Here is a 26,961-nt window from a genome sequence, read left to right as displayed (position 1 = left end):
ACCATTCCAGCTCCCGGGGGCATCGGACATCGGAGGACCGAGTCGTAGGCCGTGATTCAGAGTATCGGTCCCAACACCGACCCCTGCGGAACGCTGCACTCGATCCGTCTTCTTTCTTCCCCGTCCCTTCCGGCGTAGACGATGTATCTGTCGGCAAGGTACGCTCGAACGATCCCTACCAGGTACGCCGGGACCTCGAAGTGGCGCAGAGCTTCCACGATCCTGCCCCAGGGGATAGAGTTGAAGGCGTTGGTGACGTCGAGCGACACCGCCACCGCCACCCCTTCTCGGGAGACCTTGTCCTCGGCCATGGTCCTCAGCCTCTTCACCGCGTCCACGGTCGAGCGGCCGCGGCGAAATCCGTACTGGCTGTCATGCCATCCGGGCGTCCTCTCGGTCATGTGAGCCTCCAGCCGGGCGGCGATGATCCTCTCCAGCATCTTGCCCACCTCGTCCAGCAGGCATATCGGCCTGTACGCGGGCGGCGGGACAGTCTCTGGCGCGGTGTCCGCTCCCGCCGCACCTGTAGCACAGGTGCCCTCGGTCTTCGCCGGATACGCAAGTGGCGCGCACGTGCCCCAGTTCCAAGCACCTGAAACACTGCAACGGCCGCTTCGGTATGGCCCTTATCCTCGCCGTTGACCAGCCCAGGGCTATCTTCTCCGCCTGGGCCAGCTTGCGGGCTCCTGCTGCCGGACACTTGACCCATGCCGACCCGAGGCCGCCTCTGGTGGCGCCGATCTCGCCCACCTGCACCTCCGCGCTGCCTCATCCCGCCGCTGAGGCCAGTGCTCTTCGCAGCTCCTCCTTCTTGACCGAGATGTCTATCCCGGTCACGCGTAACTCCGCCATCCTGGTCGGTGTGGCGATTCTCACCGCTGTCGGGTCCAGCGTCTCGGCCAGCCGCGTCGCCAGTAGCGTCGCCTTTCCCCTGTCCTTGTCTCTGGGGATTTGTATTATGATGGCACCCGTCATCGCCTTCTTCATCTCGAGGCGCTCCGTGCCGAGTTCCGATAGCGGGATCCTCGTTCTTGCTGCTTCCAGGACGTCGGCGTACGACATCCTCGCTCCCTCGTTCAACGTCAGGGTCACCTCGGATGTTCGCGGTGCGCGAGGGGGCGTGACCACCTTGGGTGTCCGCGGTGGTCCTCTCTGCGTTGCGGGGGCGCTCGCCTTCGGTGCGCCCGTCGTCCTGCCGGGCTGGTGTTGCTGCTGCTGCCGTACCCGCGTCGGTGGTGGCGCGGTCGGTCCTTTCCTCGCCGCCTCTCCTCCGGCGGCGGCGGCGGCTGCCTTCGTCCCGTTCGCTTTCTTCCTGCTTCTCCTCCTTTTCTTCTTCGTCTCCACCAGCTCCCATCCGCCGTCCTCCTGTTCCCTTCGGGGCGGCGTCGGTTGGGCCGCGGGAGGGTCGACGGAGCGGTCCCCGCTGGGTCGTGCTTTGGGGGTGCGTTGCCATCGTGTGTCCCCGAATCGTTCTTCGATTGTCCTGAGAATGGAGGGTCCCAGTTCTCGGACTGCTCTTTCCAGTGCGTCCAGACGCGTCCTGTCGTTTCCGCCTTCCCACGGCGGGCGGACGTATTCGGGCGCCGCGCCGGCGCATCGCGGGCACTCGCTGTCGCGAGCAGCCAGTCTCCTCAGTTCCTGGCGGAGGGCTGCGTTCTCCTCCTCCAGCACGGACAGCCTCGCGTCCACGTCGTCGTCGGTGCCTCGCACTGGCCTCGCCCTCCTCGCGGATTCCTTGTTCCAGGCGGCGGTGATATAGCTCGCCGCGTTCTTCAGGGATCTGATATAGGTCCCCTTCAGGTTCGACGACGTCGTCGCGACGTGCATTATCTCAGACACGTGCATCGTCAGGCCCGCGCTGATTTCCGCCGGGGAGCTCGTTCTCATCTGCACCTCCAACTCTTCTCAAACTCAGCTCGGTAAGAAAGGAGTTCAGTCCGAACGAGAAAAGATCGTGCTGTTTCAATTTTGATAGGTGGAATACCTGCTGTGACTATATTGTGGTGACACATTACTCGATGACACTAGATGAAGGTTAACATGGTTATCAGTGTGGGCGATTTGCACATACACTTCCACGGTGTGCGGCTATTCCGCGGCATCCGCGATTCTGTATTTCTTTGCATGTTGTATGCTTACAGCCAAGTTCGTTCAAGGGATGGCTGATTATCGGCAGATTCATCTATCTTGGAGGAGAGGAGGTTAGCTCTCAGGCGATTTTAGGTGTACACAGCTCCCGCACGAAGATCTCCATTATCTGATAAACGTGCCTTAGGAGCGAAGTCATACTCGTTGGAATTAACTGTCCAGCTTGTTCATTATGCAGTTCAAAGTGCAAGGTGTCAATTTCATCCACATAGTTGCGGAATTTGTGGAGGAATAATATATTAAATTATCACGAAAAACGTAGAAATTATAATATTAAGAACATGTAGTTCTACCATTACGTTTAATCACTTTGAATATTCGATTCTCCATACTATAAATTAAATTCTATAATCTTTTGGTCTCGATTTTGCTCCATTCAGTTCTTATTGCCTATCCGATCACCTTCCCATAGCAAGCACTTTCTAATATTGCTTATCGTGCATTACTGGTGATAAATCGTAAATGCTTTTGTCAAATTCACGGGACTGTCATTTTTTGAAGTGTGAATTGTCGCGTTGTGTCGATAAATGGCTTTTTCTTTCTGAGTTTCTTTGACAAATGTAATGAAGTAATCTTCTAATAAGTCTGCGTATTGTCCCGAATGCATTCATGTAGAAATGTTACAAATTGGTGTTTTTAAGAAACAACTAAATGCTACTCATAATATCAAACTACTTCCATCGAAATTTCCATTTATGATATTGTGTCTATTGATATTCTATCTGCGCGTATGTCGTATCAGTGATAGTTAAATCTGCCTAGATGGACCTTTTCCATTTCTTACGCTGAAACATGCTATCTCGTGCGAATTCCAATCTTGTCCTTTTATGCTCCTGCATATGTTTCCACGAGGTTTTGTTCTGTGTACCTCTACACTTTGTTTGTTCAAAGTGTACAACTGAATTCACACGTCCTTAACGAATCATTGTCCTGCATTCCTCGATGAGTATACACACCCTTGTGGGCGAAGTCATTCTCGGTACAATTGACTGCCCACCTTCTTTGCCGTGATGTAGATGGCGTTCTGATCTTTTCAATGCCTCAAAACCTCAAAAGTGTCCTATAGTATAGGTCCGTTTTTTTCGGGCTCACGGATGAATCTTGATAGTTCAGGGTGTCAACTTCATTATGGGCTTCAAATTAGCGACGTCCAGATTCGCACGAAGTTCTTCTTCGTCACGTGGTTGTGCCAAACAGAGCGGCGGCTTTGCCTGTGTTTTCTTTTTTATTATTTAATTTATACTTTATAATTTGTCTATTTGGCAAATTGCCTGTGTTGATGACAAGCTTTGTACAACCTTGTTGCGTTAGGTTTTCTTTTCGTGGCGTCGCATCGATATGCTTTGGGTATTTCTGCCCAATACTGCGTTTGGAGTCGAAAAGGTGTTTCGCCTAGTGAAGGTTTTCTACGTTTTTCGTAATTGAACACTTTGTACAATTACCTCTGTTCCACGGTTTTTCCACAGTATCAGGATGAGGTCATTCGATATTGACGGGGCGATCAGTTTCTTCAAGTCCTTCTAGAACTGGAGCGGTTTCCGGTGTCTCATCTCTCGTGCTGTGTGAATTGGCCAGTTTTTGATTACTTCACTTTTCAACTTCTCATATCGTCCTGTCGCCCGCGGTTTTACTACTATGTTCCCGACTAGATTTACGTATTGATACCCGATGTTCGCGGCGAGGGTATTAAATTTCGCATTGCCCGGTCGGAAGATCAGTTCGAATTGGCGCGCATCAGAAGCGTTCAAGCGCTTGACCTTCCGACTAGACGAACCACAGTAATATTTTTTGCGGCTCTAGTGGAGGTACGCGGAAGATTTGATTAACTATGTCTTCGCCGTCAGTGGCGTTCGTTGCACGCACTTCCTCGTTAGCGTTTCCAATGATTTTTCATATGCAGATACGGCGTCTATGTGACCCAAACACCTTCATCTCTTTCGCTCAGATCACGTCGGGGCCATCAATTTGAGGTGGTAAGGACGTGTTGGGTGATATCAAATTACTCCGGTGTAGAGCTATAACAATGTTTACTTTGGCGTTAATTGTGCGTCGTTTTAGATCGTAACGGAGGTGCGTTGAGCTCGGATGAGCATGACACAGAAGTGATACAAACACGCTATGTCTATCTTCCTGATGAACCAAAAATGTAGTTACCATCAACTACTGTAAACTGTTATGTACTATTAACTATGACGGGCTAAAACTGACTATCGAAGCCTGCTGTTCCTCATTCCCCTTTTTATAGGATGCCAAGGTCCTCGGAACAGAGAGTTTTCATCCGAGGTGGGGATGGAAAAATCCGTAGGCGATAAAACGATAAATTTTCCTTTCTAAGGCACATGGGTTTTTTTTACTGAGTCTCAGGATTTATTCTTTTACGTCCTGTCCTAGGACGTCGTTTCGCGGGCCACGTGGCCCGGGCCATGTGCTTTTCTGATCCAAAATCATCGTCACGGTTTAAAACTGGAATGTACTTAATTGCCTTCTTTTGCTGATGACATAGTCTGGTATCGCGGTTCATTGTAGTCTTGATATTCGCATCAAGGTCAAATATCGTTTCGGCTGCGCTTGCTAGAGGTACACGATCCCTATTTCTTGATTTCGCGGTTTTTTTTGTGGTGTTAGTTACAAATTCAAAATCTTTGGTCATAATTGTTTCTTGGCTTTCTATAGCTAGCTTTAGTTCGTCAACTGTTTTACTTAGCAGTTCATTTCTTTAGCGAGGCTTTCCCTTCGGTTGTTTGTTTGGTTAGTATTCGAATTCGTTGTAGAATTTTGGCGGTAGTTCTCGCGTGAATTTCGTTCTGTTTCTATATCGCTTCTAATACTTGCTTTAGACTAATTTCATTGTCTTTACTTGTTGATACTTTAGACATTTTCTTTCGAAAATTGCTACTTCGTCTGAGTCTTTGCTGTCAAAGCTAGAACGTCTATATTGAACAAAAGTATCAAACTTTACCTGATTGTGAGTTTGTCGTTGAGGACCGAAACCCAAGTTGAATCCTTTTCTACGTAAGTAGGATATCTCGTTTTCCTAACGAGTACTTTTCGCAGTCCGGGCAGTGATCGGCAAAATGTCACGTAAAATTTACGATAAACTTATCTTGACCGTGTTTTTATAATTTTCTGGGCTTTTATTAAGTACCATATTACAATGAAGTTCAAATCACGGCCAAACTGTACACAAGATTAGACTCAAGACTAAAAAGACTGTTCTTGGTCGAATGCTTGCATCTTTTATAGGTTGAGTTTGTAGGCGTTGAGGGGAAGGGGCGGATTCTAATTGCCCTTCGTAATGGGGAAAATGTAATGTTGGGCCATATGCAGAGGTCAAGTCAAAACCTAACGGTCCGCTGTTAGATAGTGTGTAATGATGTGGATTTGAATATGGTTGTGGTCACGCCTAGGACGTCGTTTCGCGGGCTACGTGACCAACACATGTGCTTCAACCCTGGAACTTTCTCTACGGCCATGGGCCGCTGTAACATTATCTACAACGTAGCGTACGATTTTGTTGACATCCGAATCAATTGAATTTTTATAAATGTTTAAAGTTAACTTTTGTCAGTGAAAGTCAGATCTTGTCCTTAACGGCACCTTCAATGTTCTTATTTTCCAAAATTATCGGAAAACCGTACCTACGGTCGAAGATAATCTATTTTTGTATAAGTTGGCATAAAAACTTTCTACTTTGCAAAATCCAATCGCATTTGCCACCATTCCACTATTTTGAAATTTTATATAAGGAAGAAAAAGGATATAAACACAGAGTCAAGATGTTGCTGAAAGGTCTCTACAAATATCTTTATCCTTCACCGAAAATTTGTAGGCAAACAAAATGTTAGACTTATCGTAATGTTCTAGGCCTCGAGAGTTGCATATTTATTTAAATCTTACTTTGCATGTTAATTTTCAAGAAAACTTGTTTGATTATTTTCTAAATTTTCAGTAATGAACCATTGCAACGATCGTGGATGTGAGGCATATTGTGGCGATTCTGTTCATATTTTGTTACACGAACAATGCGGCGCTGTTCAAATCGGAGGAGTGAGTCTTAGATCGTTACGCAACAATGACGATGGCACTTTTGATCTTTCTGAACTGCGATCAAAGCTGCGCCATGACAGAAATTACGAGCCCATTTCTAAGCTGGTAATTGTGGAAAATACAATTAATGGAAAAATTGTTCCTCTAAGCTGGATTAAGGAATTAGTATCACTGTGCAAAGAACATAACTTGAAGTTGCACATGGATGGATCCAGGCTATGGAATGCAAGCGTGGGATCAGGAATATCCGGGAAGGAAATTGTTTCGGGCTTCGATTCAGTAACATTCTGTCTCAGCAAAGGCCTAGGTATATGTTCTTTTACTATTTCTATGTTTAGAACGATATTTTCTATGTGTTCCTTTAACAACAATTCTCTTTTCTCACATATTTCATTTAACATTCTTTAACAATTTGAATGTTAATTATGTCTCACATAAATTGATTGGAATACATTTTTTAGATATATTTTACTTTCTTAATTTTTTTTTTCCAAAAACTAACATAACTTAAGAAAGCATATCTATATTATCTTAACAACTATGGACTAATTAGCATTGCAAAAAAGCAAATTTCGGCCAGTGGTTCCTCAATTGTTCAGTTACAGTACTCAATGATGTACATTTTCTTTGGACGAAGTAAAAACGCGTTTACTCATAATCTTAATTTGCTCTTAATGTTAATCGAACAAAACGTGTGCTATTTGAATCTGCACACCTTTCTCAACCCTACGATATCGTTAATTTTACACTTCTGTATTTTCTACAATTTGCAAGAAACATACCTTCTGCCACTTCTTCTTTGGGAGATTTATTTTTCAAAGGATTATATGTACACGATATATATGTCGAGTCACGATTCGAGTCCGGGCTCGAGTCGCTATCACTGTGAGGGCTTGGGATAGGCAATGACTCTTCACTGAAACTATCCATTTTCTTACAGCACGGGAGTGATTTTTATTGACACAAATAAAAAGGTTACAAAGTTGACGCAAACCCACAGCGGTCACACACTCGCGACACTAGTGACAATGGCCTCAGGTTTCGATAACGAATCCACTATAATTAAAGGAACTAGCTAAAAATACAATGACTCAACAGCAACAATGTATTTAAAATTAGTAGAAAAATGAATGATAAAACCTAACAATTGAAAAATAGTGCACACAATATTATAACAATTTATTCGGTCTTTACCAGCCTCAACCGGCCTTTCAGAACGTGGCACATTTGTAAGGACGAAATTACCTTTTAATTTCTGCATTTTCTTATTGGCACTGCATTTACGTCTTTACGGTAATGAAGAGCACACGATGGAAACGCTCACTTTGGTTTTCCATTTTTAATACAACAAAACAAACAAAAACGACTTGGCACATGCAAAATCAATTCTGTTTTTAAATGAAGTTTGAAGTATTATTTGTGAAAACGTGTAATGATTTTATAGGTTAGAACGAAGCTGGCTGCTTAAAGATACGACTAGCGACATCCAGACGGAAGAAACGAAATTACTTTCCGAACAATGCAATATTTCACGTATCCTTGAACAGTCATATTGTCGGTATCTTCAGCTCGGCGACTTCGAGTCTGATATCGACTTTCCAAACATTCATACACGCACGCTCAGTGATTGTAAGGCTAAATAGCGGCAAGCTATCCGCCATAATAACATTACGAAAATGCGTTGCCACTAAGACATTGCTTTTTCACATGGATACAACGTAGAAATATACTGATTGTAGATTTACATTACTTCCAATTCAAGGTGTTGGTCTTTCTTATAAACACAAGATTGACACGTATAGGAAATTGAATATATTCCAACATGAACTACATTGAATTTTTTACAGATACCAATCTTGTGTATATTTATAATTCTAACTTCATTACATTATTACGAATTACTTATTAATTCCCCTTAATTTTAACGCATGCATTATGAATGCTTTGTATTAATTTCTAGAGCATACATTAACCCCTTAAAAATGGGGTGAGAAGTCGTTCGAACAATATACGAACTGTGTGCACATACATACTTATCATTTATCAACAGCAGATAATGCAATAATAACGACGTGTAAATTTGACAAAAGTAAATTTGGATGAAATTTTATAGAAGGCACGTTCAATCTTTCGCCGATTCCCCGCCTCTTGATTCAAGTTGACCGGCCGAGCTCGATCAGATATTCTTCTTGTTTATCCTGTGTGTATTCCTGAGCGCGGCAAAACTCTTCTTAAATGATTATTTTTTCTCCCGCAGCGTGGCCTTAATAGGTATGGGCATACTGCCGGTCAGCACGCATAGGACCCCGTGTGTCACTTTATCTTAGCTATTTTCTGGATAGCTCAGCGCAGATGCCCATATTGGTGCAGCGTAAAACACCACCGGCTCTCATACTCCATAATGCAGCTTCCTAATGGAGCTGGTGGGTCCGTTTACGTTCGGCAACAGGTTTCTAATGGGGCCAACGAACGCCCTTACCTTGCCACACACCTGCACCATATGAGGAGAGTACTTCCTAGCGTTGACCAATAAAACGTCCAAATATTTCACTGTATTAATGCTAAAATTGAAGGAACGGAAAAATAAACCTAAAAGCACATTTTCGGGACGCGCTTCCCTGTCAACAGTATAATTTCAGTATTACCTTGGGCCCGATAAGGGCCCGTGTCTGCGCACCATTCTGTGATGACCTTCGCGGCTTCCCAAATCCTATCATCGATGTCTTGCAGCTTTCTCATCGTAATAACTAGGACCAAGTCATCGAAAGCTATGCCGTCCAAGTCCTTTATATGGTGCAGGCCATCGTAAAAGTTATTCAGCAGCAGTGGGCTCACGGTCGATCCTTTTGGGACTCCTGTGTGTATATGTGTTCTGACTATACTGTCGCCGCAATAAGCTAAAATTCTTCTGTCCGAAGGTAGTCATGTAATAAAATGCATCGATTACTTACGGAGTATCGTGATATAATATATTTACAAGGAATGGACGATACAGATGTTAATCAGACAGAAAAAGATGATTGTTGTTCAACCTGAACTATTCACACCAAACGTACAGAAAACAACACAACTAAATAACTAGATAAAGACTCGACTTTCACAAAATGCCATCAACACTCTCTCGGCAACGCCACTCGCAAACTCTGCTTCTCGACTGACTCTCTGGCCGTTGTCGCATTCTATTGTCTTTTGTTAGGCACACGTGTTCTGCAGACGCTCGTGGCCAGGGTCACGTAGGTCTTTTCTACGAAACTATGCACTTGAAAAGACCGATGACACATTGATGGACCCGACGGCGCCTCGGCTCTCGCGACATTGTTCATGGTTCGCCCGATATCTCTTAGGCTTTTTGTCCACGATACTACACTTATATAATCTTTTTTCATCTTAAAGTGTTGAAGGCGTTTCTGACGTCCATGGCGTCAAGAACGCACATCAGGCTCCGTTTCCTACATGAATCCCCAATCCAACAAAACTCTACCAAGGACGTCTCAATCGTGCTCCTCTTTTCTCTGTATCCAAACTGCTCCACATGGAAGGAGATACTAATGGGTCTGTAGGATGATGGGAGTAACGGGTCCTTTCCCGGTTTCGCTAGTAGACCACCCTTGCCACCTTCCATACGGCCAGAAGTTTTCCAGATCTATTGATTTTATTGGACAGAGCTGCCTGGGTTGCTGCTCCGCTAGGATCTTCGTAGTGTATCAGGGTCACCAGATGACGATAACCGTTTTCCTCAAGTCAATCCTTCTCATGGCATTCATCAGTTCTTCTTCAGTGATTTATAGTCCTAGCCCTTTCTTCATCGTCGGTCTGCGGGATTAGCTTTCGTGTGGTAACCTACTTCTGCATAGTATACATAAGTCATTGAGTCCGAGACACCTACATGTATGCATCGCGCATGAACCCTTTCCATTCACTCGTCTCATTTTCGCTCAATCTCATCGGGATTCTACTTGTGGCGGCACTCGACAGCAACTATCATTTGTTATGTCACATGCCATTCCAAGGAGCGAGTGTCAGTTATTGAGCATAATCTTCAACGTATGTCCACCTGCTGTCCTCCATCTTCCACGGTAGCCTATCCATCATCAGGTTTCAGATGAATGGATGACAGATGGACTCTTGAGGATATCCACACTCTACCTTTTTCCAAACAGCCCCTCTTATTCTGATCATACATGAGGTCCTCTGCTGAGAGTAGCTTTTTTACAGAGCAATCTCGTTGCACCTTATTTCATTCAATTTCTCAATCACCCTAGGCAATTTCAGGTTGCCAACGTCTTCCTGAAGTCAAGAAAAATCCCCAATGCATACTTGCATTCACTCAGACGAAGGTAGCCTTTTGCTCTTATCCATGAATTTTCAGTCGAACTATCGCGATGAAATCCACGTTGAGCATCATTAATTCTACCTTCCACCTTCCGTTCAATCTTTTTCATTATCACTCTCCCAAACGCCTTGTTCATCAGGGATATTTTGTCGAGGCCCCACGATACGCCAAGACGTTTAGACTAAAAGAAGAATACTTAACGATGCGTATTGTAACAATGTTGAACTTTACTTAAACAAAAACTCAACGGCAGTACACAGCACGAAATTTAGTCTACTTTATATTTCATTAGTCCACTATTCATTGAATCCTTCCAAGAGTAGGTGTTTGTGACGTTGAAATCAATGTAGTGGTAGATACCGCAGGCAATTCCTTCAGCTTACACGATTACACAGCATCGCGTTTCCTTCGTTGCTTGTATTTGATATTCTTAATTGTTCCGATTAAGTGAAGTTATTTTACTGTTTTCGTTTTCCATCAATGCTTCATATGCTCCCACGATTACTTCTTTTTACATTGATAGGTTAACAGGTTGCAGTAGATTTATCGGGCCTTACCCACCAACTTTCTAGCAGGTTCTGTGGCGCCTGGACTCTAACGTTGACACCTGCAGGGTCAGCCGCACCCAACAGACTCATGACACCGCAGGGCAGCTCGAACGGGGGAAACCCCGCCAGCACCGCCGCTGCTGTCACATAAAATCACGTCACTATCGTCCCATGCAACTTCCTGCACAGCAGGAGGCTGCGGCGGTTGGTCTTCTAGTCCACCACTCAGATCGGAGCCCCGTAAAGGAAGTTTAACCGCACCATCCCGGCATACAACCGGCGCCCCCAGCCTCCGGGTTCGCCAATCCGTGGCAGCAAACATCCTAAGGCATTCGCTGTGTTCTCGATATACGGTACCAGACGCACGAAGTGGTCACCGAAGGCCCAATGGCTGTCGAGGATGAGAACCAGATATTTCATCTGACATTACCGAGTCTGGCCAAACCTAACCCCAGCCTCAGACAGTACCCCGCTGGAGGCGTCCCATCATCTGCCCTGCAACAAGAACCTCAGGGCTTCGGTCTTCTCAAGGGACACCTCCAATCCCAATCCGATAATGAAGACAACCAAACAGGCTACCGTCGCTTCTGGGTGACAGATAGTCCGTCCCCACATCAAGCCTCAGACCAGCACCAACGTGTCGTTTGCTGGTCACGTCAGTGTCGATTCCGGGCGCGATTTGTTGTCCAAAACACAACGTCGTACGTGAGGTTCCAGAAGACTGGTTCTAAGACCGACCCTTGCGGTTCCCCACGGTCTCTCCAACTTCTTCTACTTCAGCTCAGCGACTTCGAGTTTGATACCGACTTTCCAAACATTTATACACGCACGCTCAGTGATTGTAAGGCTAAATAGCGGCAAGCTATCCGCCATAATAACATTACGAAAATGCGTTGCCACTAAGACATTGCTTTTTCGCATGGATACAACGTAGAAATATACTGATTGTAGATTTACATTACTTCCAATTCAAGGTGTTGGTCTTTCTTATAAACGCAAGATTGACACGTATAGGAAATTGAATATATTTCAACTTGAACTACATTGAATTTTTTACAGATACCAATCTTGTGTTTATTTATAATTCTAACTTCATTACATTATTACGAATTACTTACTAATTCCCCTTAATTTTAACGCATGCATTATGAATGCTTTGTATTAATTTCTAGAGCATACATTAACCCCTTAAAAATGGGGTGAGAAGTCGTTCGAACAATATACGAACTGTGTGCACATACATACTTATCATTTATCAACAGCAGATAATGCAATAATAACGACGTGTAAATTCGACAAAAGTAAATTTGGATGAAATTTTATAGAAGGCACGTTCAATCTTTCGCCGATTCCCCGCCTCTTGATTCAAGTTGACCGGCCGACCTCGATCAGATATTCTTCTTGTTTATCCTGTGTGTATTCCTGAGCGCGGCAAAACTCTTCTTAAATGATTATTTTTTCTCCCGCAACCTGGCCTTAATAGATATGGGCATACTGCTAGTCACAACGCATAGGACCGCATGTGACACTTTATCTTAGCTATTTTCTTGATAGCTCAGCGCAGATGCCCATATTGGTGCAGCGTAAAGTACTACCGACTCCCATACCCATACCACCCATAGTACAGCTTCCTAATGGAGCTGTTGGGACCGTTTACGTTCGGTGACAGGTTTCTAATGGCGCTAACGAACGCCTCTGCCTTGCCGCACACCTGTTCGGAATGAGGAGAATACGTCCTAGCGTTGTCCGATGAAACATCAAAATATTTCACTGTACTTTTGGTTTGTTTTTCCGTCTAATAAATTTCAGTATTTCCGGGACGTGCTTCCTCGTCATCATATCAAACATCAAAATATTTCACTGTACTTTTGGTTTGTTTTTCCGTCTAATAAATTTCAGTATTTCCGGGACGTGCTTCCTCGTCATCATATTAAACATCAAAATATTTCACTGTACTTTTGGTTTGTTTTTCCGTCTAATAAATTTCAGTATTTCCGGGACGTGCTTCCTCGTCATCATATCAAACATCAAAATATTTCACTGTACTTTTGGTTTGTTTTTCCGTCTAATAAATTTCAGTATTTCCGGGACGTGCTTCCTCGTCATCATATCAAACATCAAAATATTTCACTGTACTTTTGGTTTGTTTTTCCGTCTAATAAATTTCAGTATTTTCGGGACGTGCTTCCTCGTCATCATATTAAACATCAAAATATTTCACTGTACTTTTGGTTTGTTTTTCCGTCTAATAAATTTCAGTATTTCCGGGACGTGCTTCCTCGTCATCATATCAAACATCAAAATATTTCACTGTACTTTTGGTTTGTTTTTCCGTCTAATAAATTTCAGTATTTTCGGGACGTGCTTCCTCGTCATCATATCAAACATCAAAATATTTCACTGTACTTTTGGTTTGTTTATCCGTCTAATAAATTTCAGTATTTTCGGGACGTGCTTCCTCGTCATCATATCAAACATCAAAATATTTCACTGTACTTTTGGTTTGTTTTTCCGTTTAATCAGTTTTAGCATTTTCGAGACGTGCTTCCCCGTCAACAGTATCATTTCAGTCTTATCTGGTGCCAGATGAGGGCCCGTGTCCACGCACCATTCTGTGATGACCTTCGTGGCTTCCCGAACCCTATCTCCGATGTCTTGCAGCTTTCTGATCGCAATAACTCGGGCCAAGTCATCGAAAGCTACGGCGTCCAAACCCTTTGCATGGTCCAGGCCTTTGTAAATGTTATTTAGCGGGAGTGGGCCCACGTAGTCCCATTTTTCTTTCCACGATTCTTAAGTTAGAAGAAAAAGCAGCAGTACCTCCCAGAGCCATCTACAACAGCAGTAGCGCTATAACCACCTGCCCCTCACCTCGCTTGTATTTGGTATTCTTAATTGTTGCGATTAAGTGAAGTTATTTTACTGTTTTCGTTTTCCATCAATGCTTCATAATGCTGCTACGATTACTTCTTTTTACATGGATATGTTAACGGGTTGTTGTACATTTACGTTTCTCGTTACATATCGTATCGTCTTATAACGTCAGCTACACTTTTTATGTATAGATCTAGCACTGTCTCTTCTTCATTTCAAAGTACTGTCTATGCAGTGCAAATGTACATATTCTTGCTCGTGGGATGGTGTTCTTCGCTGTAGGGATTTGTAAGATCCCCTTTAAAGATTCAAGCTTTCAATCGAGCTCTCGTGATGAATTAAATCATGAGTCGACCCACTCGCCGCTTGTGCCATCTCCCTTACAGTTGTTTCATTACGTTCCTTGTGACTTCTCACTAACCTCGGAATTGTCTTTCTTCTTGTTGAACGACGCTGTTGCATTCCTTTCACTCAGTCATCAGTTATCGAATGATCGTGTTGAATATCTAACAATCTCTTGTTTCTCGGTATCTCATGTAATGTAACCGATGAACATCGACAGACTATGCTTTGAGACTAAGTCATTTTATGGTTAAAAACTGCGGGGTCCGGTTGAGTCGATATGTGGAGGATAGGTCTATTCAAGTATCGCGAAATAAAATGGACAAACTGCTGTCGTATGCAATTTGTTATATATATTTCGTATATGAAAATTAGTTCAGCACAAATTACAAGTCCTGGTACGATATAATGCTTCTGCAGCGATCGATGAACTTCACGCTCGTGATTTCGTCTGTTTACTTATACTGGTCTGGGGACAGTCGGAAAATTTGAACTCGACTGCGTTTGACGGTTGAAAGTAGCGGTGACATTGTTTTGTTCGGAGTTCATTACTCCTTGCAATACCCGTGACCTAACGGTCATGATACTCCGAAACAAAACAATAACAGGATTTGAATTGTCCTGCTCGCGTGCCGCTACATTACCCCCCTTCCAGTGATAACGTTTACGTTAAAATTTTTTTAGGATATATACGAAGTTTGTCTTGTCGTCGCTATCTTACTATCTTTACACCTATCCGACATATTAAGGCGTCTAGTCGAGACCTGCCTGGAACCCGTCGGGAAAACGAACTCTACGTCCATACCTCGTAACATACCTATTACTAGTGCTTTTTGGCGTTGTTTTACTACTGTCTGCGCTGTTTTCATCGTGCGCATTCGCTTGCTTCACCGGAATAAGTATATCGCGAGGTTCGGCGGTCTTCTCTTCAATAACGTCTGGGACACCGAACGCCGGTTTTAGACGATCTATGGAAACCGTTACGTCGCGATCGTTTATTCTAATAATATAATTTTTTCGAGGCGTTTGATAACCTTGTATGGTCCGTCGAACTGAGGCTGTAAAGCGCTTCCTATGGTGTCATGACGCAAGAAAACATATGGGGACGATTCTAATTCCTTAAAAACGAAGATCTTTCTTTCGCCATGACGCGTAGCCGGATGCGGCCTGACCTTCCCCATCTGTTCTTTAAGCCGTTTCGCATACTTCGTGTTGGCTTGCTGCTTAGTTTTACTGAAAAATTCCGCCGGCAATCGTATGTCGGTGCCGTAGATTATTTCGGCGGCCGTTGCGTTTAAGTCTTTATGCTTTATCGCGGTTCGGATGCCTAACAATACTATTGGCAGAACCTCGACCCAGTTGCTCGTGCCGTGGCACTTTATCGCCGCTTTTAACTGTCTGTGTAGCCGCTCTACCATCCCGTTGGTCGCGGGATGATAGGCGGTCGTGCGTATATGTTTGGCGCCGAGCAACTGGCACAACTCTTCGAACAACCGTGATTCAAATTGGCGTCCTTGGTTGGTCGTGATTCTTAAAGGTACGCTAAAACGTGCTATCCAAGTATTAAGGAGGGCCGAAGCAACGGTTGCCGCTTCCATGTCGACAATGGGAATAGCTTCGGGCCAACGCGTGAAAAGATCGATACACGTTAGGCAATATCGAATATATATATATTCGATATACCCGAACGGGCCCGCTACCGTTTTGAACGTTCCGACCTGCAAGGATACGTACCTGGTGACTTTGCAGCGTTGACATGGTATACACCGTCGCGTCCAATTTCGATAATCTTTATTGATGGACGACCACACGAAACGTGTTGTCACCAATTTCTGCGTAGCACGTATTCCGGGATGGGAAAGACCATGCAACGAGTGAAATACAGTGCGACGCAACGGCTCCGGTACATACGGTCGCGTTTCGTTTGTAAGATCACAATAAATTCCAACGTCCTGATCGGGAAATTGTATTTTTTTCAATTTCAGCGCGCTAGAGCCTGACTTAATAATTTGACGTGGCTCTGCGGCATCCGCTTGCGCTTCTGCTAATGTTTATTGATAATATGATATTTGTCGTAAATTATCCCACATAGTCGAGCTGACGGAATTGTCTTGGCGAACATTTGTCAGGATTTTGCTCAAACTCATATATCAGGGGTGTGTATGATCCGTGTAAATCGCGAAATCTCTCCCTTCAACAGTGTGTTTGAGTCGCTTTACCGCCGTGTACATCGCAAGTAATTCATGGTCGTACGCGCTCTGCTTTCGTTGCGCGAGGGATAAGGATTTCGTCATGAAACCTAAAGGCTGCCAGGTATCATTGACGCGTTGTTGGAGTACCGCTCCTATTGCGTAATCGGAAGCATCGACCACGAGGCTAACGGGCGCGCCAGGAGTCGGATGCGCTAACATTGTCGCGTTAACTAAGGCGCGCTTCGACTCGTGGAAGCTCTTTTCGGATTTCTCGAATCTCTCAATAATCGCGTTGTACTTCGTAGTGCCTTTTAACAAATCGTTGAGGTGTTGCAGTATTTGCGCGACCCTCGGTATGAAACGTCGATAAAAGTTAATCATGCCGAGGTATCTTCGTAGTTCTTTAATAGTAGTGGGACGCGGTACTTTCATAATCGCTCCAACGCGTTCAGCCAGAGGTTTTATTCCCTCCGCGGTAACGGTATAGCCAAGGAATTGAATTTCGAATTCTGCCTTTGCCTGCTTGAGTTGATCGGGGGCTAGACGGCGTGGTTTCGCGTGGACGGGGCTTCCAGGTATCGTGCAGATATGATGCTGCACTCCGTGCTTTATCGTACTTCGCCTGAAGACGGATGGTCGAGTCAACGCCGGAAATTCTGTTAATAATCGATGGTACGGGGATTCCGTGTCGATGGTCCTAATGGATCCTACGTCGGTCTCAGCTGCGGATCCCCTTGTAAACAGCTGGGTACTCTTGTCCAGGAGTCGCCTGTTTCGCAGGTCGACGAGTAACCCGTAATGGCCCAAAAAGTCGACACCGATGATGAGCGTTTTCACGTCGGCTATCAGAAAACGCCACTTAAAATCTCGACGCAAGGGCAGATCGAGGGACAAGGTGATAGCCCCATATGTCGCGATACGGGTTCCGGTTTTTCCATAGAATAAAGATGACCTTCTCCGAGGCCAAGGGACTGGCCAGCTTCCTCAGATCATGGTATAATTGGGATTGCCTACTGTCCCCCATCAGCTCTTTTTTTACTAGCTTCTTTACCTTTTCGCTGTCGGATTCGGCCAGACTCCGTATCAGCTCCTCCCTTAACCGGTCATACTGACTGCCGACCGAGGAATCCAAATCAACATTATCTAGTCGCTCCAAGTACTCTGGTTCGAGGCACCCGAGCAGAATGGTGGCTTTATCTGTCTCTCTCTTGACTTCCGCTGCCTCGAGCTGTCTCTCCAATAAGGAGAACCAAAATGATATCTTCTGCGGCTTCATCGGAGACACGTGGATTGGTTGCAGGGCTATAAGTGTAGCGTTTTGCTTCGCCATCTTCGATCGCGTCGGGGTCACCAATGTGGAGGATAGGTCTATTCCAGTATCGCGAAATGATATAGACGAATTATTGTCGTATGCAATTCGTGAAATATATTTTGTATGTGAGAATTAGTTCCGCACAAATTGCAAGTCCTGGTACAATACACTGTCACGGAATAAATACACGTTATCTCCGAGAAACTGAATCCGACATATTAAGACCTGCTTGGAACCGGTCGGGAAAACGAACTTTACGTCCATACCGCGTAACATACCTATATCTTGTACTTCTTTTCTTATGTTTTGTCGTTGTCTGCGCTGTTTTCCTCGCGCGCATTCTCTTGCTTCACCGGAATAAGAATATCCCGCGGTTCGGCGGTCTTTTCTTCAATATTATCTGGGACGCCGAACGCCGGTTTTAAACGATCTATGGAAACCGTTACGTCGCGATCGTTTATTCTAATAATATAATTTTTCTCTAGGTGTTTTATGACCGTGTACGGTCCGTCGAACTGAGGCTGTAAAGGGCCTCTTATGGCGTCATGACGCAAGAAAACATAAGGCGGCGTTTCCAATTCCTTAAAAATGAAGATTTTTCTTTCGCCATGACGCGTAGCCTGATGCGACCTGACCTTCTCCATCCGTTCCTTGAGCCGGTTCGCATACTCTGTGTTGAAATGCACTTATGTAGAAGTAATGTAGAAGGTGTATCTTGTCAAATATCACGAATTACTGTCTGTATGCTTGTGAGCAATTTATTACAGATAATATTTTGACACAAAGCACAAGTCCAGGTATAATAAGTTTACGAAATAAATACGCGTGTCAAGAGACTCCGTATACACGCATGATGCGTCGGTATGCTTATGCTGCGATCGCTGCACTCTGTCGCTCGTCATTTCTAGAGCAATAACTCTAAAAAACTTTTCAACTTTTAAAATGTCTGAAATAATTGGTTATAAAAATTCTAAATTTTATGGTGGTTCCTTAAGGTCGTTATATGGGACTGAGTGGACTTCTTGATTGAGGGACGAATTATGGTTTATAACAAGGTTACGTGTGTAACAGTTGTTATTATTTGTTATTACTAATTGACCTCGATATAGCCTTTGATTTTGACTGATCTTGATATAGCTTTTTCTTTGCACTGATTGTATTTATTTTAAGAATAAATAGAATATTCCATCGAGCGGTCGAATTGACCGCTCACGGTAGGCAAGGCAAAGTACAAATTTTTCTTGGGAAAGAAAAAAGCAAACTAGAAATAAATACCGAAAAATATATGCATGTTTTAGGAAAAGTCGCGAAATATGAAGCGATATGATAACGTTTAAATATGTTTAAATTTGAGTAGAAGTTTTGGAAGCGGTCTAAAAGACCGCACCGGTAGGTTTAGTGTTAAAAACTTGTAGAGGATGTATCTTATCAAATATCACGAATTACTGTCTGTATGTTTGTGAGCAATTTATTACGGATAATACTTTGACACAAAGCACAAGTCCAGGTATAATAAGTTTACGAAATAAATACGCGTGTCAAGAGACTTCGTATACACGCATGATGCGTCGGTATGCTTATGCTGCGATCGCTGCACTCTGTCGCTCGTCATTTCTAGAGCAATAACTCTAAAAAACTTTTCGACTTTTAAAATGTCTGAAATAATTGGTTATAAAAATTCTAAATTTTATGGTGGTTCCTTAAGGTCGTTATATGGGACTGAGTGGACTTCTTGATTGAGGGACGAATTATGGTTTATAACAAGGTTACGTGTGTAACAGTTGTTATTATTTGTTATTACTAATTGACCTCGATATAGCCTTTGATTTTGACTGATCTTGATATAGCTTTTTCTTTGCACTGATTGTATTTATTTTAAGAATAAATAGAATATTCCATCGAGCGGTCGAATTGACCGCTCACGGTAGGCAAGGCAAAGTACAAATTTTTCTTGGGAAAGAAAAAAGCAAACTAGAAATAAATACCGAAAAATATATGCATGTTTTAGGAAAAGTCGCGAAATATGAAGCGATATGATAACGTTTAAATATGTTTAAATTTGAGTAGAAGTTTTGGAAACGGTCTAAAAGACCGCACCGGTAGGTTTAGTGTTAAAAACTTGTAGAGGATGTATCTTATCAAATATCACGAATTACTGTCTGTATGTTTGTGAGCAATTTATTACGGATAATACTTTGACACAAAGCACAAGTCCAGGTATAATAAGTTTACGAAATAAATACGCGTGTCAAGAGACTCCGTATACACGCATGATGCGTCGGTATGCTTATGCTGCGATCGCTGCACTCTGTCGCTCGTCATTTCGTTTGTTTATTTATACTGGTAGGGGTACAGTCGGAAAGTTTGAACTCGACTGCGTTTGACGGTTGAAAGTAGCGGCGACATTGTTTTGCTCGGAGTTCGTTACTCCTTGCAATATCTGTGATCTAACGGTCATGGTACTCCGAAACAAAACAACAATAAGATTTGAATTTTTCCTCCTCCCGTGCCGCTACAAACTTAACGATCTATAGCTTATAGTTTACAATATTGCTTGTTTCAACTGCTGCAACGCTTGTTTCAACTTTCGTTATAGCGCTCGCCGGAACACTCTTCTCGATCCTTCTCTTTTTTTGCGTGAACGGTACCTTCATAGACACCTCGCGCCCGGCTTAGTAGTGCCGGATTCATACCGGCTAAAACCTCCACGATAACCCTCCGAAGCGCATCAGGAGCGGCCCTGGAACCGCGAGAACATACTCACGAGCCTCCCCCCACCCCCGCCTAGCACTATGACAATCCTCTCTCTTCGATGGCACGAAGTGCAACTAAACGCCCAGTTTGGCAGGATAACCTCGACAACTCTATGTCCGTACGCGGCCGCTGTCTTATTGGGGCTTACCCACCAACTTTCTGGCAGGTTCTGTCGCGCCTGGACTCTAACGTCGGTACCTGCAGGGTCAACCGCACCCAACAGACTCATGACACCGCAGGACAGCTCAAACGGGGGAAACTCCGCCAGCACCGCCGCCGCTGTCACATAAAATCACGTCACAACTCAGATTATATAAAAACAAGAAGGTTGAGCCGAAACACAATTATTAACTTTCTTTTTGTTGCACATTATTATCCACCTAATAGTCACAATAGAGTATACACTGAGCTGACACGTACAAATTACTTTACTCTGACAACTTTATCTAAATTAAGGTGGCGACTGATCTAAGATGGAAAATCAGTCAAGTTCAGTGACGATATTGTGGCGGAAGAAAGGCTGATGAGTGGGTCTAAAGAAAGGAATAAAGCTGATTTGTTAAGGACAAATTTTCATTAGGAGAGTAAAGGAAATAGACTTCGCTGTCAATTGGCTAATTTTCTAGGTTGGTGGGTGAGGAAGGGTGCTAACTGCCCTTGAGAGAAAGTTGCTAACGGAAGATACCAAACTTGAGAAAACTAACTTTTCCGTATCTTTTCGTAATAGAGACACTTAAATGATTATTTTTTCTCTCGCAGCCTGGCCTTAATAGGTATGGGCATACTGCCGGTCACCACGCATAGGACCGCGTGTGTCACTTTATGTTAGCTATTTTCTTGATAGCTCAGCGCAGATGCCCATATTGATGCAGCGTAAAGTACCACCGACTCCCATCCCCATACTACCCATAGTACAGCATCCTAATGGAGCTGTTGGAACCGTTTACGTTCGACAACAGGTTTCTAATGACGCTAACGAACGCCTCTGCCTTGCCGCACACCTGCTCGGAATGAAGAGAATACGTCCTAGCGTTGTCCAATGAAACATCAGAATATATCACTGTGCTTTTGGTTTGTTTTTGCGTGCAATTATTTCATCATTCTCGGGACGCGCTTCCCTGTCAACAGTATAATTTCAGTATTACCTTGGGCCCGATGAGGGCCCGTGTCCGCGCACCATTCTGTGATGACTTTCGTGGCTTTCCAAATCCTATCATCGATGTCTTGTAGCTTTCTCATCGTAATAACTACGGCCAAGTCATCGAAAGCTATGCCGTCCAAGTCCTTTATATGGTGCAGGCCGTCGTAAAAGTTATTCAGCAGCAATGGGCCCTGTACGATCGATCCCTGTGGGACTTCTGTGTGTATATTTGTTCTGACTATACTGTCGCCGCAGTAAGCTAAAATTCTTCTGTCCGAAAGGTAGTCATGTAATAAAATGCGTCGATTACTTATATAATCTTCTTTCATCTTAAAATGTAGAAGGCGTTTCAGACGTCCTGGGCGACAAGAACGCACATCAGGCTCCCTTTCCGATATGAATCCGCAATCCAACAAAACTCTACCAAGGACGTCTCAATCGTGCTCCTTTTTTCTCTGTATCCAAACTGTTCCACATGGTAGGAGTCTCTAGATACGTCTCTCCCTGTTCCTTTCGATGGGCATCATAAAGGTGTGTTTCCACATCTTGCTCAATGCTGGTAAGATACTAATGGGTCTGTAGGATGACGGAAGTAACGGATTCTTTCCCGGTTCCGCTAGTAGACCACCCTCGCCACCTTCCATACGGCCGGAAGATTTCCAGATCTATTGATTTTATTGGATAGTGCTGTCTGGATCGCTGCTCCGTTAGGACCTTCGTAGTATATCAGGGTCACCAGATGACGCTATCTTCTTTCCTTGAGTCAATCCTTTTCATGGCGTTCATCAGTTCTTCTTCAGCGATTTATAGTCCTAGCCCTTTTTTCGTCGTCGGACTGCGTGATCAGCTTTTGCTTGGTAACTTACTTCTGCATAGTATGCACAAGTCATCGAGTCCGATACACCTACATGTTTGCATCGTGCATGAAACGTTTCCATCCTCTCACCTCATTTTTGCTCAATCTCATCGCGATTCTACTGGTGGAAGCATTCGGCAGCAACTATTACCGGACGACGGCAGTGTCACGTAAATTCACAAGTCACAACTCAGATTATAGGGAAAACAGGAAGGTTGAGACGTAACAGAACTATTAACTTTCTTTTTATTACAGTGTATTATGCACTTAATAGTCATACTTGGGTATGCAGTGAATTAACACGTACTAATTACATTTTACTCTGACAACTTTATATTGATTAAGGAGGCGACTGATCTAAGAGTAGGAACCCGGTAAAGAGATTTTAATTGTGTGAAAGATGGAAAATCTGCGAAGTGTAGTGAAGTTATTTTACTGTTTTCGTTTTCAATCAATGCTTCGTAATGCTCCTACGATTACCTTCTTTTTACATTGACATGTTAACACTAAACCTACCGACATTTCGTATTACCTATTCGTATATAAAATGATGATCTGTCAGGAAATTTCGTCCAAATTTACTTTTAATTAATTTCAATTCTAGGCTTAAATAAAATTACACTTTAATTTATATACAGATATCTTATTCAACTCCGCTGCATTTTTTACAAATTATCTTATTATCAAATGTACATTTGCCGCATACATATTTCCCGCATGTTGGACAGATTTTCGTAGTTTTGTAACCTTTACAATTTCTCACTTGTCAAGTTTTTCGTGATAATGTATCTGAACTTGTTGATAGTTTTATAGCATGATTTTCTTCCCACGATTCTGTATACTCAACAGCGAGCTCTGTAGCTAATTGGAATAAAAATTCCTGTCTTGAAATATTTTCACCTGTTGTTTCTTTATACAAAATCCAGGCATTTATTCCAGCTAGGTCCAAAATGTTAAAAAATACTTGGAGGGGCCACCTACAAGATTTTGACTTCACGACGTGTTTCCTTGTCATCTGGTTTACAACTTCCATTCCAAATTTTGTATCATTATAAAATCTAATCGTTTTCGGTATACGTTTATTGCTTTTTCCAATTTCTATCGCTTTATGCATGGAACTCAGCACAAACACTTTTTTTGTTGGTTTGCATTTATACACCGCAAAAGAAATTTGATTCGAAATATTAAATTTGCTTGAAAACAGAGTCATTTTGTCCTTTCGATCTTTGACTATCTTTGGCAATTCCCGTTTATTTTCACGGAATTTTTCCAACGTTTACTCCTTACAATACCTGTGACCTAACGGTCATGATACTCCGAAACAAAACAACAACAGGATTTCAATTGTCCTGCTCGCGTGCCGCTACAGATAAGACATATACAAGTGTATGGTGAATGCAGACAAGAACTTCTGAGAAAATGAGGATTAAAATAATAATGAAAATGGAAGTAGAGCGTTCTCCGACTGTGATTATCTGGTTCCATAGTCTACAGTCGTTTTGTTTCCTTCTTCTTACTTGCATTTCTAGTTTATGCAAAATTATTGCAGCGTAATGAAGGTTACTTATACTTCCGAACATTTCAATTATAATAAAGCAGTAGTCAAAGGTGCTAGGTATCGAAATGTTACTGCATTATTCTACACATGTTACATTTTTTTATTATTATAAAACGCTAATTATTCTCTTAATATTATTGTCAGATAACAATGTGTCAAAGATTATTATATAATTATGTTACTATATTAATGTGTTCTTCCGGTGTACAATAAGCGAATATAAAATAATGGAAAATATTCCAATTTTGTTATGATTTTAATTAGTCACATCCGCCATTAAAATGAGACCACATTATATGTTACCTACAATTTAACATTACGATTTAATTGAGCGGGAGCACTGGAATGGACCTGATCAGTGTTCCCGAACATTTTTGGGAACGACACAAAAGAATGTAAACATCTTCTTAAACGAAATTCTTTCTCAAAATTTCTTGGTTATATTTACCATTATTGTTTGTAGTTTCCTTTACTGTGATAATCATGAAAACATTGTCCTTTATTAAGCCGTATTCAGCAGAATTTGCAGATATATATTATGAGTATAAATCTTACACCTTCTGTCTGGTACGTGATCTGTACTAATTTATTTATTATAATACGATATAGCGATGTGCGATAGATGAGCGATCTGCAGCTACGTCACACCGCGTCTCGTCGCCGGAGCCGCCGTGCTAGGCAGTCCGGTTCCCCTACTGAGCTGCTTTGCCAACCTTTTTTTTTTTTCCGTGGAGAAATCCTCATGGACACCCGCTAGCGGGTAGTGTCGGACTCTTATCGACTAAAACTCCACGGTGGCCTGTCCTGACGCCTGAGTCGAGATGCACCCGGGATCTCTCCCGAATTACTACCGGTTACCCCCGGGCGTCTATCTCTCCTTTCGTCGAAGGGAGGCGTCCTGCTCTTCTTGGACCGCTAGGGGGGGACCACGCCCCCTAACGCCTCGTTCCTGCTGCGTCATCTTTGGGGACCCCACCCCCTGACGCCTCTTCCTGGTTCTTCGCGCTCCTACGGTGGCCGCGGCGGCGACGGTGGCGGCGTCGCACCCCTGTGGCGCGTTGTGTTCCTCGGGTGCTGCGATGTCCTGGACGGATCGCGGGCTCGTTCCCGGTTTCTTTCCGCCCGCTCCTTCGCCAGCATGACCTGCTCGCAGTAAGTGCGGACGGCGGCGAACTCCTGGCGCCCTCTGAGCATGGCCGCGACGACCGCTTCGGGGGCTAAGCTCTCGCCGATTTCGAGCTGTAGGACGCGTCGTGGTTCCGCCCACGCCGGACAGAACTCCAGGCGACGTCGTTTGGGCAGCGCAGGGATCGACGGAGCGGTCCTTGCTCGGTCGTGCTTCGGGGGTGTGTTGCCATCGTGTGCCCCCGAATCGTTCCTCTATGGTTCTGAGAATGTAGGATCCTAGTTCTCGGACTACTCTTTCCAGGGCGTCTAGACGCGTCCTGTCGTTTCCGCCTTCCCGCGGAGGACGGTCGTATTCGGGCGTCGCGTCGGTGCATCGCGGGCACTCATGGACGCGAGCAGCCAGTCTCCTCAGTTCCTGGCGGAGGGCTGCGTTCTACTCTTCCAGCACGGACAGTCTCGTGTCTACGTTGTCGGTGTCTCGCGCTGGCCTCGTCCTCCTCGAGGATTCCGTGTTCCAGGCGGCGGTGATGTAGCTCGCCGCGTTCTTCAAGGATCTGATGTAGGTCCCCTTGAGGTTTGACGACGTCGTCGCGACGTGCATTATCTCGGACACGTGCATCGTCAGGCCCGCGTTGATGTCTGCCGGGGAGCTCGTCCTCATCTGCATCTCTAACTCTTCGGACACCTCCGGGGTTGTGGCTGTTATTCTCCTCTTCTTCCCCCTGGACGCCGCCGAAGCCGAGCGCGAGGTGATCGAGGCGGCCGAATCCTCGTCGTCGGACCTCGCTCGCGCCCGTGATCCTCCTGCCATCGGTGACGTGCCTTCGTCCAGCATTGCTGGTGCGAGAAAGACGCCTTCCGGCCTGTCCGCGGTTCTTAGCGAACGTCTTGTCACCCTCCTCGGAGATTCCTCCGCCGTTTCCATCCTGTTGTCCTCCGGTTGTCCTCCGGTTGTCCTCCTGTTGTCCTCCTCCTGTCTCCTGTTCCATCGCCAGGCGTAGAAACACGTCCGGGGGCCTGGCGGTCCACCCTCGAACGGCCGTGGTCGCGAGATGTCGACGCAGTGGGTTCAGTGAGATAAATTCATTAATATCGTGATATAATATATTTACAAGGAATGGATGATACAGATGTTAATCGGATGTTAATTGTTGTTCAACCTGAACTATTCACACCAAACGTACAGAAAACAGCACAACTAAATAACTAGATAAAGATTCGACTTTCACAAAATGCCATCAACACTCTCTCGGCAACGCCACTCGCAAACTCTGCTTCTCGACCAACACTCATCGTTAATTCGTCTTTTTCCCTTAGCGTCTCTTTGTCTATTTTCTTAGCCCCACCACGCACGTGCTCCGCAACCGATCGTGGCCAGAGTCACGTAGGCCTTTTCGGCGTAACTATTCGATCGAAGGACCGACGATACATCGTTGGGCCTGTCGGTACTTGGACTTTCTCGCGACATTGTTTATAGTTCGCCCGATATCTCTTAGGCTTTTCGTCCACGATACTACATTAATGATGATTATACATCATAACATACCTCTTGTAGGTAATATTTCAACATTATATGTATTGGATAATAAAATATTCATCGTGGCGCCACGGCCAAACTCTTGTAAAACTGACATGGCATTCAAAGTGTTAAATAAATCAAATCACTATATGTAGTGTAGCATAAAACGCGTTTCCATGAAATACATCACATATCACAAACGAAAATTG

General features: G+C 44.2%; 1 protein-coding gene across 4 annotated transcripts in view; it reads left to right on the top strand.

Moving 5' to 3' along the window:
* The window catches only part of LOC117212785 (L-allo-threonine aldolase), a 52,255-nt gene that overhangs the window by 24,632 nt on the left and 662 nt on the right, over nt 1–26,961 (top strand). For all 4 annotated transcript variants that reach the window (XM_033457818.1, XM_033457817.1, XM_033457821.1 and 1 more), the window contains one exon: nt 6,098–6,502. In XM_033457818.1, the coding sequence (XP_033313709.1) occupies nt 6,098–6,502 (405 nt within the window). The remainder of the gene's footprint in view (nt 1–6,097; nt 6,503–26,961) is intronic.

The sequence above is a fragment of the Bombus bifarius genome, unplaced genomic scaffold (assembly GCF_011952205.1).
Source record: "Bombus bifarius isolate JDL3187 unplaced genomic scaffold, Bbif_JDL3187 scf7180000008376, whole genome shotgun sequence".
In the NCBI taxonomy this organism is placed as follows: domain Eukaryota; kingdom Metazoa; phylum Arthropoda; class Insecta; order Hymenoptera; family Apidae; genus Bombus; species Bombus bifarius.
The sequence above is the reverse complement of the archived record's forward strand: the minus strand, read 5'-3'. Positions and strand labels throughout refer to the sequence as shown.